This window comes from Grammomys surdaster, unplaced genomic scaffold, assembly GCF_004785775.1.
Source record: "Grammomys surdaster isolate TR1022 unplaced genomic scaffold, NIH_TR_1.0 125863, whole genome shotgun sequence".
Classification (NCBI taxonomy): domain Eukaryota; kingdom Metazoa; phylum Chordata; class Mammalia; order Rodentia; family Muridae; genus Grammomys; species Grammomys surdaster.
In genome coordinates this window covers 41,125-59,223 of record NW_021620689.1, presented here as the reverse complement: position 1 = coordinate 59,223, position 18,099 = coordinate 41,125, and the positions used below count along the sequence as shown (strand labels likewise).

Genomic DNA, 18,099 nt, shown 5'->3' with positions numbered 1-18,099 from the left:
AGGAGGCGGCGTTTCCGGCCGCGGTCGCTGTCCAGGGAGGCTGAGGCAAGAGGGAGCTGTCCGGGTGGGGAGCCAGCTCTTCCTTCTTTCTCTTCCTCCTCCTCTGCGTGAGGGGAGAGAAGGTTGGGGCCCCCCCCCCCCGAGCCCATGGATCGGGAGGAGGCGGAGGCCGCCGAGAGCCGGCACCCCTCTATGTGGCCCTGAGCCCCGGTAGGTGGCCGGGGCGGCTGGCTGCCAGGTCGAGGACCATGAGCTCAGGGGAGGGGCAGAGGCGGGACGGGCGATGCCTCGGGGTACGCTGGCCTGGCGTCGGGACCCGGAGATGGCGCTCCTGGCTGGGACAGGACAAATCAGCTGTTTGTAGCTTTGCAGGTGCCAGAGTCCCAAGCTGAACTCCCGCTTTGGGGCTCAGGCCTGGTCAGGCAGCTCCCTCTATTCCCTGACAGACTGGCAGACCAGGCTCCAGGCACTGCGGTCCTTCTTGATACCCTGGACCACTGCAGCCTCGTCTGAGTTGCTGTCTCTGTTGTTTGATGACCTTCCCATCGAGATTAAAAGAAAAAAAAAAGTTGATACAAAATAAAGGGGGCGGGGCTAGGCTCGTTGGCGAAAACCTTCCTCCTTGAGAATTTTGACAATTATGCCCCTTAGAGGGTCCTGCAGTGGCTGCAGTGAGCACAAAAGCGAAGTGAAGGGAAGTCAAAGTAGAAAACCTCAGGCGGGGTTCCAGGAATGCTTTGCCTGGTCTCACCTCACGTAGTTGTGCCCAACCGACAATAGAAGCTGTTAAAGCGCATTAGCTGACTCTCCTTGTGCTATCTTGTGATTAACAGACTGGAAACTAGGAACAAATTGGAAAGACGACCTCCTAGAACAATCTGTTCATTTTTCCAGCTATTTGGAAAACAGTGTCTGCAAATATAAGCAAAGCTATTCATGGCAGTCTGTTCTGTAACTTTCTCAAACATCTAGGACTTTGTTTTTTTCCTTCTTCTTTAAGCTTTATTCTTGATTACTCACACCCGCTGATTAGACGGGCTCCGTCGTTATTCAAACATATCTTATCGCTGTGTACATAAATGGAGTTCCACGTATGTAGCTGACAGACTGAACTATGATACATTCCCCATCAACCTGAAGTATTAAGTAAACATTACCCCCTGCTCTGTCTGAACAGCTGCTGCAACAGAGTGCTTTTATTTCGGGTGTACTTGTAACGCCCTAAATGCCAGAACTACTGGGAGCTTTTCTAGATTTTCATTTGTCAAGTATTGTGGGGGTGTGTGTTCTCTCCCTGGGTTGCTACCCTTTGATTTGATAACAAACATTTTGGATCTTAGCAGTGTTTTGTTGTTCCTACCTCTGGTCAGCGAGCCTTTAACTGGACCCTAGCAGCGATTCGTGCCCATAGGCAATTGTAGGTTTGAGCCGAATAAATGGCTGGGAGTGCAAATGAAATTAGCTCTGCCTCTCCCGTGCACTTGTAACCAGTTTGCCGGTCCAATGGTATTTATTACTCCTGTTTTCAAAGCCTTTTCATTTCTTTTTTGCTTTTCCCACCCACCTGCCAGGATATTGATGACAGGTGTTGAGTCACCTTTAGTTTTAAATCCTTTTGTAGTAGGCAGAAACGTTGGGTAAGATCCGCGCACACACTCACGAACACACACGTACTCTCTGCTCCATCCTGGGAGGCTAGTGAAGTTTCTGAGTACAGCTTCTTTGGCTGCATCTCACGATCTTCTCAAGACACCTCCTTTCTGCCTCCTGCCCCCTAATGTACAGTTACAGGAAGACTAGGGTAGGAATGGGTAGAAGAGAATGAGAGAGATAAAAGTCCTTCCGGTGCCTATGGCTCAGGGAAAGGCATTGCCTCAATTTGGAGTGGTGTGTTTGTGTCTCTTCATTTCTTGGCATTGACATTGAAATCCATTCCAGACAATGCTGGTCTTCTTGTATGCTGGCTGGAAGTGAGGGTTAGGGTTGCCAACCTATGCTGTTTACCTGATGTGGATGACAGCTTCATATTTAGGACAGAAGATTTTTAATTTGTTTGTTTGCTTTATTTTTTATTTTTATTTTTTTGAGGTAGGGCTTTTCTTTAACCTTAGCTGTCCTGGAATTTGCTCTGTAGATCAGGGGAGCCTGGACCTCACAGAGATCTGCCTGCCTCTGCCTCCCAAGTGCTGGGATTAGAGTTATGCACCACCACTCCTGGCACAAGCTCTTTAATTTTTTTGAGACAGTGTCTCATTATATTCTCTAGGCTGACCTTGAAGTCCTAGATTTAAACAGTTCTACCTTAGCCTTCCATGTAGCTAGAACTTCAGGTATGAGATGCCATGCCTAGCCAACAGATTTTTGAATTGTTTCTTCAGAATCCTGTCAACTCGTGTTGTCAAGAATTGTAGGAGAGGGAAGAAACTTCTGGAAAATCAGTGTCATTCTCTTTCCTCTCCCCTCCATCCTACTGCCACTAGATTACCGAGTAGCCAGCATGGTGCCTAAGTTAAACATCTGGGGAGAAGTATACGAGAACTTAAGACAGGAATTGCAAATGACTTGTATCAGGCAGGTGTGTAAAAATGTGCACTGAGTAGATTTGTAAGATAGCGATAGTAGAGATGGTAGCACACCGGGCAGTGCTTGCTGCGCCCAAAGAGAATCATCTTGAAAAACTATAGCAAGGCTGGGCAGTATAATCAGGATTAGTTAGAGGAAGTCCAACCTCTCCACAGATAACGAAGTACTTTGGTCAAAAATCACAGAGCAGTTAGTAGAAGCTGAAGTGGAAAATCAGAGCTGCTTTCTCAGGTTGGTGCTCTTCCCCATGCTCACCCAGACGTTAGATTAGACAACAATGGGATATAAAATCACTTTAACAGCAGATTCATTTTATATATCCCTGCTCTGTTGTTACACTGATAATTATAGGCTCTGCTGAAGCTCAGGCTGAAAATTTACTGGCAGAGATGAACATTGAAAGACACACTTGAAATTTCTCTTTCTCCTGATCTGTCACATTTTTCTAGCATTCTACATTTCCAGGAATCAATTATTAATTGCTTGGCATATAATTTCTTCTCTTTCTGTCTTTCTAGTGTGCTGGTTCCGCCTCTCTGGGAGGCCATGGAGAAGAGACTGGGAGTCAAGCCAAGTCTCGCTTCCTGGGTTTGGCCAGGGTATTGTTGGCAGACATCAGTGACGCCGCTGAGAAGCCTGTACCTGCTTTACAGTTTCTTCTGCTTCAGCGTTCTGTGGTTGTCAACAGGTATCATTTTTGAGATTTAAGATTTAACCTCTTCCACACTGCATCCCCTCCAAACAATCAGCGTCCTGAATATATGGGTTTGTTTTAAAGACCTGCCAGAAGGCGGAAAAGCCATCTGCTGACATAAATGGCCATCAGTTTGGTGGGTGTTTACTTGTTGGGTATATTTTTGTTTCTTTGTTTGTTTGTTTGTTTGTTTGTTTTTCCTGAGACAGGTTTTTGGAGTGTGTGTGTGTGTGTGTGTGTGTGTGTGTGTGTGTGGTGTGTTTTGCCAAGGCTGGCCTGGAACTCAGAGATCTGGCTGCCTCTGCCTCTTGAGTGCCACCATACCCTGCTTTGTTTGGTTTGGTTTGGAATCAAGATAAGAATTGGATTTTTCTTTCTCATGAAGGAAAATTGGTATTCAGTTTGCTATTTTATAAAGGTAGATCGACAAATCAAAACAAAGCAAATAAATAAATATTCAGAGTTGGATAGATTGAAGTCTTGGAGCTGGACATTGTCACATGACTGAGCACATTAAGTGCTAAGGTCCAGGGCACATTACCTAAAGTCTTTCTGTCTTTTTAAGTAGGATCTTGCTATGTAGCTCAGACTGGCCCTGACCTCATGATCCCCTTGCCTCACTCTACTGACCTTAGATCTGCCTCATAGCTTGACATGAGAGATAATATAGTAAAAGCATGTAATGCTGTGTGACCATACCTGCTTAGTAAGTGATGGTTGGCTTTCTTACCTACAGGAATAAACACTTTGTTTTGTTTTTTTGTTTTTGAGACAGGATGTCACTGTGTTAGCCCTGACTGGCATAGAACTGGATACATAGACTGGGCTGGCTACAAACTCACAGTGATCTGCCAGCTTCTGTCTCCTGAATGTTAAGATTGAAGATATGAGCCACCATGCCTGGTGGCTGCTTACTACTTTAACAAATTCATTTATTTATTTTAATTTGAAAGGGCTGCACGTGCCTGCAATGATGGTCTATGTATGTAGAGATCAGAAGACAGCTTTGTGAAACCAATTCTCTTCTTCCGTCTTTGTGTGGATTCTGAGGATTGGACTCAGGTGGTCAGGATTGCTCAGCCTGAGCCGTCTCATTGGCTCTACGTGGTGTGTTGTTGTTTTTAGTAGAAGAGAACCATGTTGATGGACTTGACAGTGTAAACTGTCCTACTCAAGACTATTTCACCTGCTTAGTGCCAAGAAGGCTAAATGTCAAAAGCCAAATTTAAAAATGTGCTCTCTCTCTGTCTTTACCTTTTTCATTCCTTTGCTGACATAATATGGACTGTAAGAAAGCAGCACTTTGAGAACTTCTGAGTCTGCCCTTATTCTGGACAAAGACCAAAGACCTTCTGCTGCAGAGACCACTGTCATGGCTGACTACTCAGCTTGTGCTCTGACAGCTACAAAGATTTCTGTTGTTGTCATGATCTTGAGAATCAAGTAATTACTGCAGTTAGCAGTTTTCGTACCACTGACTGTGGGTTTTGCTGTCTTGCAGTAGGTGATGATGGCATGATTATAGTGCTGGAGGTTGCAGTACATAGAAAGTGGACCCAAATATTTATTTTCTATATAAAATGATGCTTTGTTGGCTAATTCTGGGCATCATTTTATGTGAGATAATTTGAATCAAGTAATTAATTTAGTTCTATCACAGTAGGAAAATCAGTTCTTTGAAAGTGTTCCAACCACATAGCAGACTTGTAGGAACATTGCATATCTTCTCACTTAATTTTTATGATAATTCTGAAATACATAGGTTGCACTCATTGTATTAATAAGGAAATCGTGACCTAGAGAAACAAAGTTACTTGGCTAGAGTCAAATAGTGAGGCCAGGGCAGAGCAGGAACCTGACCCAGCCTGTTTGCTGTAGTGTCTGTTTTCTTCTGTTCTGCTACAGTTCCTTCTGACCATCGGTGATTCTTGGAAGACCAAAGGGTTTTTGTTTGTTTGTTTTATTTTTCCCCAGGACCTTGAAAGATTATTTGAAAGATTCAGAGTTCAAGGGGAGGAATGCAAAGTCTCAAAAAGTAATTCTGAGTCTTTCTGTATTTTTCCCTTATACTTGGTTATGAGTAGAATTGTGGGGAGTTTCATATTTAGATAAGAAATTATGTTCAATCAATCCTGATGAAGGTAAAAGTGAAAATATCTAGGTACTTGGGATATAGGCTGGTGCTAGAACACTTGACTAGTATGTGAAAGGCACTGGGTTTAACTCCACACTGCAAACAAAGCAAAGAAAAACATAGTGCTGCCAAGGGAGATGTGGGTGCCCTCAAACGTGCTAGAAGACTTGCGCAGAAAACAGAGAGGCATAAGTGTCCGGAGACCTAAAAAGTCCATATCCCTTGACTTACTTCCCCTTTTAAGAGTTTTAGGGCTGGAGAGATGGCTCAGTGGTTAGGAGCACAGGCTGCTCTTCCTGAGGACACAGGATTGTTTGCTAGAGCCCATATGGTGGCTCACAACCATCTGTAATTTCACTTGTGAGGATCTGACTCCCTATTTTGACCTCTGCAGGTAACCAGTCATACAAATGGTACACATATATACATGCAAACAAAACACATATACATATAATTATAAAAAGTAAAGAGTTGTTTTTGGTGTGGGAGTTGAGAGGAACTGGAGAGGTGGCTCAGTGGTTTGGAGCATTTGTTGCTTTTCCCAGGACCTATGTCAGGTGGCCAGCTTTTGGTATATATGTATGTATATGTATATATAGCTCAAGAGCTAGGCATGGTGATTCATGCCTGTAATGTAATCCTTTTTTTTTGTCTTCTGGGTTTGTGTGTGTGTGTATGTGTTTTAAGACGGTCTCTCAAGATAGCCCTGGCTGTCCTAGAACTTAATATATACACTAGGCTGGCTCTGAACTCACAGAGATCCACCTGCCTCTGCCTCCTAATGCTAGAACTAAAGGTGTGTGCCACTGCACCTGGCTCTTTAATGTATCTCTTAACAGAAAGACTCCCATGAGTTCCAGGCCAGACTGGCCACAGAATGAACCCTTGTCTCAGAAAACCGAAAGATTTGTGCCAGGGAGATAGATGCTCCTGACAAGCCTGACAGTCCCTGAAACTACATGGTGGATGTAGAGAACTGACTGACAAGCTGACTTTAGCCTACACACACACACACACACACACACACACACACACACACACACACACTCTGTGGCACATGGACATATACACACACAGAAACACACCATGGCACATATATAACTATACACATACACTGTGACACATGTGCACACACACATACATACTGTAGCATATGTACATACACACACACACACACTAGAATATGTGTATACACACACACTATGGCATATGTGCACCCCCACACACATATATATGCACAAACAAAATAAATAAATGCAAAAAAGAAACAGAAGAAGTTTATCTTAAGTATATCTTTAGATAGTTGTTGGGAATAAGAACAGTAATTGACACTTGTTTATTTTGTACTTTGGAACATTGCTATGTCCTGCCCAATGACCCAGCAGTATTTATGTATTTATGTGATAGATAGTGTCATAATTACTTTCAGTTGTCAATTTGACACAAAACCAGGATCACCTAGGAAGGGGGACCCTCAACTAAAGAATTGTTTGTCAGATTGGCCAATGGATACCCAGGAAGAGGGATTTTCTTAGTTGCTAACTGATATAGGAGGGGCCTGCCCACTATGGGTACAGGCAGGAGGGCCTGTGCTGTACAGGAAAGGTAGCTGAACAAACTGGAGGTAGCAAGCCAGGCAGCAGCTCTACTTCTTGGTTTCTGCTTTGAGTTCCTGCCTAGGCTTCCCTTGCTGATGGACTGTAACTCGTAAGCTGAGATAAATCCTTCTCTCCCCAAGCTGCTTTTGCTCATGGTGTTTTTTATCACAGCAACAGAAAAGTAACTAGTGCAGATACTATCCAACGTTTCCTACTTTAGAAGAATGAGTATATGGGGAGACATCCTACACAAAATGGTAAAAACAAGATAAACAACTGCATGTTTACTACACCACCAATGGTATAAAATGAAAAATATCACATAATAGAAAATAATCTAAAATAAAATGTATAATCGAATGTTTATTTATTAAGACCTCTTTTTATTCTTCTATGTTTCCCATTGTTTTTGAACAACAGCTTCTCTCTCTTTTTTTAAATAAGGAGATGAAAATCTACCAGGCAATGCAACAATAAAATGACCTGGGTGAAGCCAGCCATCTGGTCTCCTGAGTTGGTGCCCATTGCTTGTGTATACTCAGCTTTTACCTGAGCATTTGTGTCCCCTCCCCTCCCCTCCCCTCCCTTCCCCTGATAAAAAGTGTTTTGTTTTTTAATCTGTTACCATTTAGCTCATGGATTATATGAATTCTTCCTGAACAAATAATGCAAAATCAGGGAACTCTGCAGTTACCGCCCATTCCTGGGCACCACTTACCAGTTGACCCCTCTTTGGTAGAGCTCTTTGGTGCACACTGACTTCATTTAGGTGGCTTCTTTTCATTTCTGCTGTGGGCTCAGAAGTGAAGCCCACTGCTGGAAGTGAGCGATTGTGATTTGTGTGATAAGAGCTACCCTTCCTTCCTTGTGGGCTATTGAGTCGGTGCTTTCTCTATCATTTTACTGCTATGTGGTTTGAAAGTAGCATTTTGGACCTGGTGATTATCATTTGGAAACGAATGTGAGATTTCCCTAAGAACTTGGAAGTTCCTCTGGAGTAAGTCAACTTGTTAAGAGCAGGAATTTGGCCCTTATTGCTTATGTGAGGTATTCTAAGCAAGTATTCAATTTGGCACATAAATGTACTATAAAAGTATTTGTAGGCTGAATCTACATTAGCAGTAGGGGATTATCTTTAAACTGTGAAAGCAATATAATGAGGGGAGAGGTCTACAAAGATGACTTAAGGAGCTAGAATGCCTTTGAAAGCAACTGAAGGGATTAGCATCTGAACTGTGTCAACATTCCCAAACTAGAAAGGCTATGTCTGAAGAGCTATGTGTGCATGGGGCACAGACCTAATTGAACTTGGAATCCCTACAACGAGGTGACCGATCTTATAGGCTAAAGGTGGTAGTTAACCCTGGAAATGTCCAGATTTTCTGCCTCTAAGAAGGAGATTTATACCTGGTTAATTATTAGAGAACTTAGTAGGACTCTGGCTCCAGATGAGGCAATGGTAAAACACAGCCCCTGTCCTGAAAAGATGGCAAGTTTGTTGAGAAAAACAGACACATTCTATTATATGCAGAGTGAAAAGATGGAGGGATTCAGGCCTTGTGTTCCCAGAACCGGAGAAGCTTTCACTGAGGTGTGGAGGGGAGAGCCAGAAGTCCTTTCCAAGAAGCTGATACCTGAGCAGCTTTGAAAGTTGCACCTGAAGGTTGCAGGAGGTTCTAAGGCAATGGGTTCTCAGAGCAAAGGTGTAGGGGATGTGGATGTGGATGCAGATGCACCGTGCCCTGCTTAGTGCTGCTCCTGAAGAGGTCAGGAGTGGCCAGGTCACAAGGAGACGTGTTGCCATGCCCAGGAGGCTCAGTTTTAATCTTTCTTAGACAGGCTATCCATAGGTCCTCTGTAGCCCAGGTAGTCCTTGGACTTTCCATCCTTACGGCTCAGTTTCAGTTTTGGCCTTTCTTCCTTTCTTTATTTAGTATATGTGAGTACACTGTCCCTAGATGGTTGTGAGCCACCATGTGGTTGCTGGGAATTGAACTCAAGACCTCTGGAAGAGCAGTCAGTGCTCTTAACTACTGAGCCATCTCTCCTGCACCAGCTTCAGCTTCTTAAGTATCCCAGGATTAGAAGCCTGTGCCAGTAGGCCTGGGTCACATTCGTGCTCTTCCACTCTCTTCATTTCCTGTTCTTTTTTCAGTGCTTGTGCATGCTAGATAAGTGCTCTGTTACTGAGCTATATACCCAGCTCTGGTTTGGGGTTTCTTTTGTAGCCCAGGCTATCCTGGGACTGATTAGGTAACCTAGACTGACCTTGGACTTGCAGCAGTTGGTGTCTTATCCTTCCAAGCACTGGATCATGAGCATGAGCCACCACACCTGGTTTACATTTTATTGTTTCATAATCTAGAAAACAAGTTGAAGCGGTAGCCTGTATTTACTTAGTGATACATTATATCAAATAATATTATATGAATGAACGTCTATACATGTATAAGAAAAGCTCAAAACAAAAATTTCAAAGGCATCAATAAAAAGCAAATATGAAGTAATACTTAATTTAAAAATAGTTTTTAGTGTGTGTATATGATGTGTATATATAAACACATGCATACCATTGGGATACGTATGGAGGTCAGAGGACAACTGTGTGGCGTTGCTTCACTGTTAACTAACCATCTTTACATGGCTTTTGGGAGCCAAATGCAGGTTGTCAGGCTTGTATGCTAAGACCTACCCTACCAAGCCATCTCACTAGTCCAAAGTTTTAAGGTTTTTTTTTATTATTTTAGTATACAGAATGAATTTCATTATAACCTTTTTGTACACTACATATACAATATGTAAACCCTAGATTCCTCATGAGAAAACAGATGGTACTCGCCTTTCTGAATCTGATGACATGATGCTCTTCAGTTCCATCCACTTTCCTGGAATCACCTAATTTCGTTCTTCATGGCTGAACAAAGCTTGATTGTATGCGTGTGCCTCATTATCTCCCTCCATTTGTCTCTTGATAGGCATCGGCTGGTTCTCTGTGTTCTGCCCTGACCTTTATTATTTATTCCTGCCCATTACTTTTGGATTAGGATGGCTCTTGGTTTTCTAAGAACTTAAATAATTTATTTGAGATGTCTGTGGTCTTTTAACATAAGCTCCCATGGCTATAGGCTTTCCTCTTAGAACTGCCTCACTGAATCCCAAAGGTTCTGTAAGTTGTGTTCTCATTTCATTTGGTTCTAGAAACTTTAAAATTTCCTCTCTCACATCTTTAGTGACCCAAGAGTCTGTGTTCAGTCTTTAGAATCTTATATAATACTTGTGGTTTTCTTGTTAATTATTTCAAGTTTTATTTTACTATGTTGTGTTAAGATGGAAGTTTTTTCATTTCTTTGGCATTTTTCTTTTTTTTTTTCTTTTCTTTTTTCTTTTTGGTTTTTTGAGACAGGGTTTCTCTGTCTTTGGCATTTCTTAAGAACTACTTTATGACCTATTTTAGAAAACGTTCTACTGGTTGACTGAGAAAAACTTTTATTTTGCTCTTGGATAGAACATTCTGAAAATGTCTATTAGGTCCACTTGATTTATTGTGTAGATTAACTCTGAAGTTTATTTTGTTTTATATTTTACATTAAGCTGTTTATATAAAAAAAATACCTGAACTCCTATTTATTTTCCATGGGGAAGTCACAAGTTAAACAGGTTTTGAATAAGAAAAATGACAATTTGTTTTGTTGACAGGTTATTATGTATCCCAATGTGATGTCTAACTCACTGTGATACTGGGGATGACCCTGAATTTCGAATCCCCCGTCCCTATCTCTTAAGTGCTGAATTTGCAAAAGTGTATCATCCTGCCTGGTTTATGCATTGCTCGAGATCTAACGGAGGACCATGTGCTAGGCAAGCACTCTACCAACTAAGCTATCTCTCCATCCCTTGAAGTTTCATTATTGATTTTTAATCTGGATAACCTATTTTTTGTTTGTTGGTTACATGTATTTTTTTGTGTGTGTGCTTGTATGTGTACATGTATACCAGTGTTGATATAGAAGTTAGAGGACTTTCTTTTTTTTTTTTTTTTTTTTTGGTTTTTCGAGACAGGGTTTCTCTGTGTAGCCCTGGCTGTCCTGGAACTCACTCTGTAGACCAGGCTGGCCTCGAACTCAGAAATCCGCCTGCCTCTGCCTCCCAAGTGCTGGGATTAAAGGCGTGCGCCACCAACGCCCGGCATTAGAGGACTTTCTTTACCACATGGGTACCAGGAATCAAACTGAGGTCATCAGGCTTGATGGCAGGTTCCTTTATCCACTGAGCAATCTTGCTGTTCCTTGATGTCCTATTTTTTATGAATGAGATATGAAGCTACCTACTGTTACTATGTCAAGATCTGTCCTCAAGATTCATGTCCATTAGTGGTTTGTTTTTTAAATTAAAAGCCTCAACATTTGTTGTATGTAATTTATTATTTTTATGTTGTCTTTATTTTTTTTTTATTAATATGTAGTAGCCTTTAAAAGTATTTTCTAGTTGGGCCTATTGGTGCATACCTTTAGTCTAAGTGCTCAGCAGATGTGGGTGGATCTCTGTGAGTTTGAGACCAGCTATCGAGGAGTTCCAGAATAGCCAGGGCTACATAGAGAGACTCCATCAAAAAACAAAAACAAAAAGCCATTTTTTTTTTTTTTTTTAGTTTTGGTTTGACATCTATGTTATCAGTTATAAAACAAGTGTGCCAGCTTGGTTTTGACTTTTATTTGCTTGGTACTCAACTTGCATCCTTTGATGCTCAGTTTGTAGATATCGTTGCCGGTGAGATGTGTTTCTAAGAAACACTGACAGTTGGATCTTGGTTTTGTTTGTTTTGAAACAGGGTTTCTCTGTATAGCCCTAGCTGTCTTGGGACAAACTGTGTACACCAGGTTGGCCTCAAGCACAAAGAGACTTCCCTACCTCTTCCTCCTGAGTGCTGGGATTAAAGGTGTGTACCACCACGCCCAGCTTAAATCATATTTTTTAATCCAGTAGGCTAGCATGCATCTGTCTTTTAATTGAAAAATTAAGATCATTCATACTTAGGGTTACTGAGAGACATCTGCTAATTGCTATAGGTTTGTCAGTTGTTCTCTTGGTTACACAGATGTCTTAGTTACTTTTCTTGACTAGAAGCAATCTAGAGGACAGTTTACTTTGGCTAACAGTTTAAGGACCTATTATCCATCATGGTGGCAGGGAATGAATGTGGGCCATTGGAGGTTGCAGGTTACATTGTGTAGACAGCCCTGGAAGCTGAGAGTAATGTGCTCATTCATTCTGGGACCCTCATTGGGTGGTACTGCCCACATTTAGGGTGGGTCTTCCCACCTTAGACCTAATCTCACTGATGTGCCCAGAGGCTTGTCTCCCAGGTGATTCTGTATCCTATGAAGTTAATGTCCAGTATAAACAATACTAAACACAATAGGTTGTTGTTTGTGTTTGTCTTTCTTCCCGTTTTATGAGGTGCTTGCTAGTTTGTGGTGCTGGACATGATATATTCCTACTTCTTCTTTGTCAGCTGTTTTTCTTGTGAAATTCTTTTTTTTTTTTAAGATTTAAAAATATTTATCTTCATTCTATGTGCATTGGTGTTTTGTCAGTTCCCCTGGAGCTAGAGTTACAGACAGTTGTGAGCTGCCATGTGGGTGCTAGGAATTGAACCTGGGTCCTCTGGAAGAGCAGCCAGTGCTCTTAACCACAAACCCATTTCTCCAGCCCTCTGTGACATTCCTAACTGTGCCTCCTTGTTTGGCACTTCCTTTATCCTCCATGTTTATGGTTCTTTTTAGTGTCTTCTTCAGTGCTGGCTTGGCGGTCATGAATTACTTCAGTTTGTGTTTTTCTCAAAAAGTCCTTGTTTCTTCATCAACTTTAACTTTAAGAGTAACTTTGCTGTATATAGAAATTTTGGTTGGGAATTGTTTACTTTCAGGGCTTAAAATATACCACTGCATGTTTTTCATTTTTGTTTTTGTTTTTTTCTTTCAAGGGTTTCTGTTAAATGGTCTAATATTCTGATATGTTTGTTTTTATAAATGAATGATCATTTTTCTCTTACAGCGCTTATCCATTTATTTATTCTCCTTTAGGATAGGATTCAATGTAGCTTTCAGGCTGGACTCAAACTTGAAATTTAGCTAAGGATAGCCTTGAACTCTTTTAACTTTAATTTTATGTGTATAGATATTTTACCTGCACTATGTATTTGCACATGTGTCCAGTGCCCTCTGAGTTCAGAAGAGGTGTCAGAACCCTTGGAACTGGAATTACAGATGGTTGTGAGCCACTGTGTGGGTGCTGGGAATTGAACCTAGGACCTCTGAAAGAGCAGCTAGTGCTCTTAACTGCTGAGCCACTCCTCTATCCCCCTCCCATTTATTTATTTTGTTTTATATGTGTGAATGTTTTGTCTGCAATCATGTATGTGCACCACATGCCTGCCTGGTACTCACCAAAGTCAGGAGAGACTCTTGGATCTCTTGAAACTGGAGTTACAAATAATTGTGAGACACTATGTTGGTGCTGGGAACTGAACCTTGGTCTTTTGCAAGAGCAGTAAGTGCTCTTAACTGCTCGGATATACCTCCAGCTTTTTTTTTTTTTTGATATTTATTTATTTTATGTATATGAGTACACTGTAGCTGTCTTCAGACACACCAGAAGAGGGCATTAGATCCCATTACAGATGGTTGTGAGCCACCATGTGGTTGTTGGGAATTGAACTCAGGACCTCTGGAAGAGCAGTTAGTACTCTTAACCACTGAGCCATCTTTGCAGCCCCATACTTCTAGCTTTGACTTGACTTGTCTGTTCAATAGCTGGTGGGCATCAAAGGTTTCTACTTTTTGTCTAAGTAATGCTATTCTGAACATTTATATACTAATGCCTCTGTCTTTTTCTTAGCATCCCTCATTATCTGACCTATCTCTTCCCTGTGTCAGCAGTGGGATCAAGCCCAGGGCCTCTCACATGCTTGTCACCACCAACCCTCTTTTTAAAAAAATAGTAGAGTAGATTACTGAAGATCAGAACATCAGAGCAGACTTCATAGAGGAGAAGAACTTACTTTAGGCCTAGTACGAATTCAGTGTGCAGACAGACAGACACAGTGAGAAGGACAACTGAACAACCAAGTAGGTAGGAATTCCTTAGTTCACTCGGTTTTTAAGTTACTCACTCATCTCACAGATATTAAGGCGGCAGGTTCTGCTTTATGGCAGCTGTCTAAGTAGTTCTGACTTAGTCTTCCTTGCTTTGTCATTTCTTGATTGGGCAGGCTTTCTTTGCTCTCTCTCTTCCTTTTTCTGTCCTCTTCTGAATCCAGTGAGGTTTGGCTTCTATATATATTTTGCATTTTGCTAAGGTGATGGTGACCTTCCACTTGGAGACCTTCATATACCCTCTTACCTGAGGTCTGCAGTAAGCCTATGAGATGGCTCAGTGGCTAAGAGAACTTACTGTTTTTCCAGAGAACACAAGTTCAGTTCCCAGCACCTGGCTACTCACAATTACCTGTGATACCAGCTCCTGGGGCTCTGTTTCCTCTGGAACTCATGGGTACCTGTACTCAAGTGCACACATCCACATACAAAGACACATGGGCACTTACACTCAAGTGTGCTCACACACATACACACACACACACACACACACACACACAGAGGAATCAACCTGCGCGCGCACACACACACACAAAAACATATGAACACCTACATTCAAGTGTACACACCCACATACAAAGACACAAATACACATAATTAAAAATAAGATAACAGCCAGGTAGTAATGGCTCATGCCTTTAAACCCAGCACTTGGGAGGTAGAGGTAGGTGGATTTCTGTGAGTTCAAGGCCACCCTGGTGGCAAAGAAAAGAGCAAAAGTCCAGGATAACATGGGCCACACAGAGAAATCCTGTCTCAAAAACCCTCCCTCTCAAAAATAAAATAAACCTTTAGAAAAGTCTGTGCAGCATTTGGCATCTTGGTTTATTTTCTCGAGACCCCGTCTTCATTTGCCCTAGCGTACACGCCTTCCTCGTCCTCCTCGTTGATGTTCTGTGCTTTTCACTTACTTCCCCCTCGGTCCCTCCCCAGCTTCTCTCTTAAGTTATTTGTTCTTCAGGGCTTTGTTCCACCATCCCCACTCTTGCATGTGCTTTAGCAGGCTCAGTCATCCCCTCGGTTGATGACTGTGATTACCACTCCCAGATCTGTCACTTCTGAGCAGCAAACTACCCAGCCACCTGTATGTCACACATCTCCAACTGGATGCCTCATAACTACTGTTAATATGTCAAACAGAAGACAGAGCCTTTCTTCTCTTTCTTCTCTTTATTCCCTATAAACATAGAAAGAGCATCTCCACCCATACTCTGAGTAGAGATTTCTGAGTCTTTCTCATTTCTCTCCTCCTCCATATCCAAAGACCATCATTCATATCATGTTTTTATGCCCCATTCTGCTTCCTGTGTCATTATCGCTCTGCCTAATGTTTTCTGAATCACATAAATATAAGTTTCTTTCAGATCCCCTGAGACTTCTGCTCTGAACTCCTTGTGAAGTTCTTGTGAGGGCTGGGCAGCTCTCTGTGCACCCTGCATCCTGGGCTGTAGTGTTAGGCTTTGGGAAGAGAACCCCAGGGTAGGCAAGTCTTTTTTGTGTCTCTGTTAGCAGATGGTGTTAATATAATCGCTTACCACTAGCAGGCCAAGCTCCAGCATGCTTCTGCCTCCTACCCCAGCACTGCTTGACCCCTAATGATCTGTTTCCTTCTCCAACCTGTATTCTTCATCTTGTAAGCACCTGGGGATCCTACTCTGTGGTGTTTGCAGTGCAGCCCTTCCTTACCGCAGACTGGTTCTCACTAGACTTCTGCGCTCACCCCATCTTTTTACAGCAACTTCCTCAAATTTTAGCCAAAAGTCTAAATGTCTCTGCTTTTCAACATCAGCAAGTCTCCTCTGTGCTGCTTAGATTCCAGCTTTCTGTGCTACAGCAGGGAAACTGTCCTTAAACAGAGAACTGGGCATTCATGGGGTCATTTCAAGGAGGCTCTTTCCTTCTCTTAGGACTGCAGTCTTATGTTGCTGGTTGTTACAGATATTCTGTATGATAGATGGCAGTTATGGTGTATTCTGTGTTCTGGGTAGTGGTTATGGTATATTGTGTATGTTAGGTGTTGGTTATGGTGGGGTGGTGAGTTCTCCAACTTGATTAGGAACAGGAGTCTATTATGATAATTTTACTGTATATATCTGTCTGCTCCATGAAACTATCTTATTCAGAGTAACCTCTCTAATACATAACATATAGTAGGTAACAAGTTCTGTTGTTAAAGTAACCTTAGCACACCTTTCTGAGCATTTATGTTGGGGTGAACTGGTCTTTCTTCTCTATTTTTTCAAACTTAGCCTATTATGTGTGCTTTTCATATCCAAAGAGGAAAATGTATCTATTGTTTCTCTGACTGATTCATTTCACAAATGGCAGAGATTCTTCTTTCTGGTTCATGAGTTAAAACTGACCCCTGTTGTGTATAGCGGCCAGTGTTGAGGGCTTCTTGCCCTGCCATGCTTTAGCTGGTCTGCCCCTCCCAGGACACCCTGCATGTGCCCAGTTAAGTAAATGTAATTGAGTATGGAAAGCAGAAGAAAGGCCATGGCTACACATCCCTGCCATATTCTCCAGCCTCTATAAGCACTCTCACTGCAAAGATAATATTTTGATCTCTGTGTTCCTTAACTGTATTCTAATCAGTACAAAATTCTGCATGGAGTGATTAACAATCTCAGAGGCCACAAAGACGCAGATGGGACACAAAGATGGCTCCAGGCTTAGCAAGAGGTCTCTTCCTCTCCAGATGCCTTTCTGTTCTTTTGTGCTTTCGTTCATGAGCCCAGATAAGTGTTCCGAATGCCTGCTGAGAGTGTTCCTGGTAGAAGGCATGAGTGTCAGAAGGTAACTATTGGCCTTGACTCCACTTTCCACTTTCTTCCTTTTTTTTTTCTTTTAATACTTTGTGGTCTGTGTACCCTCTTATGCCAATAACAGCAAGTCATGTGCACTTTTTTTTTCTTTTTAAGTAAAGGTTGTGGTATATTTTAAACATGCATTGGTCTTATTTTCATGGAAAAGCATTTTTGGGAGTCCTTTGAGGTGCCCCCATTTATCATCTTCTATGTGCTGGGCACCCAATTTGAGGTGGATGACTAATGGAATATCTCTTCCAGCAACGAGCCTTCAGCAGAAACTGTCTCCTGCCAAACTGTCCTATATTCTTAACTACATTGCAGTACAGGAAGGTAATAAATTATTAATCCTAAATCTGTCTCCTTAGATTGTAGGGTAATGACTTGAGTACATGGCAGCTGGGGAAAGGGGAGTTTTCTGGCTGCTAGCACAACCCATGCAAGCTTTTTGATTCCAGAGTTCAGCTAACTGGTATGAGCAAGTCTAAGGGATAGTGTCACATCACACTTAATTGATATAAGTTTATGAGACTGGTCAGAGCTCCCCAATTGGCCTCTCTCCTGGTGACAGGAGATCATTATCTGTAACTTAGACATTCTGTAGTGAGGGGAAATCACCTTCAATCCTTCCATCTTGGAAAATAGCACTTTTAGTGGGTTTTCTTTGCCCTTTAGGAACACTATGCAAACACAACATAAACTTATTTACTAACTTGTGCAAAGAAGTGAAGAGAGGTGGGGAACTGGAGTACCTGACAGTAAGCCTACCACTAGTCAAGAGCTGTTCCACACGGACTCTCCCTGGAGTCTTTTCAGGGGAAAAAGCAGCAAGGCAGCCATGGAGTTTAGAATAATGATGCAATGATAGGTCAAAGCATAGCGTTCGGCCTGTTTTGTCGATTTTATAAAAACCTCACTAGATTAGTTTAGCTTCTAATTTAAAGCATTGTGTCAGAAACTTCTGGAATATGCTCAGGAGTGTATGTGGTTGGTGTTCCAGATGCCTGTTTCCAGCCAAGCAGTGCCAAGAAGTTTGAGTTTAAATTAATGGGCTCTTGGCTTACTTTTATTTATTTGTTTAATGTATGCATGAGTGTTGGGCCCAGGGTCATACACATGAGAAGCATAG

At 42.1% G+C, this 18,099-nt stretch overlaps 1 protein-coding gene across 1 annotated transcript in view; it reads left to right on the top strand.

Moving 5' to 3' along the window:
- Positions 1 to 38: 38 nt before the first annotated feature.
- The window catches only part of Kiaa0319l (KIAA0319 like), a gene marked incomplete at its 3' end in the record, with an annotated part of 59,120 nt that continues 41,059 nt past the window's right edge, over positions 39 to 18,099 (top strand). Inside the window, exons 1-2 of the mRNA XM_028790159.1 lie at positions 39 to 210; positions 3,102 to 3,271. Of these exons, the coding sequence (XP_028645992.1) occupies positions 3,130 to 3,271 (142 nt within the window). The remainder of the gene's footprint in view (positions 211 to 3,101; positions 3,272 to 18,099) is intronic.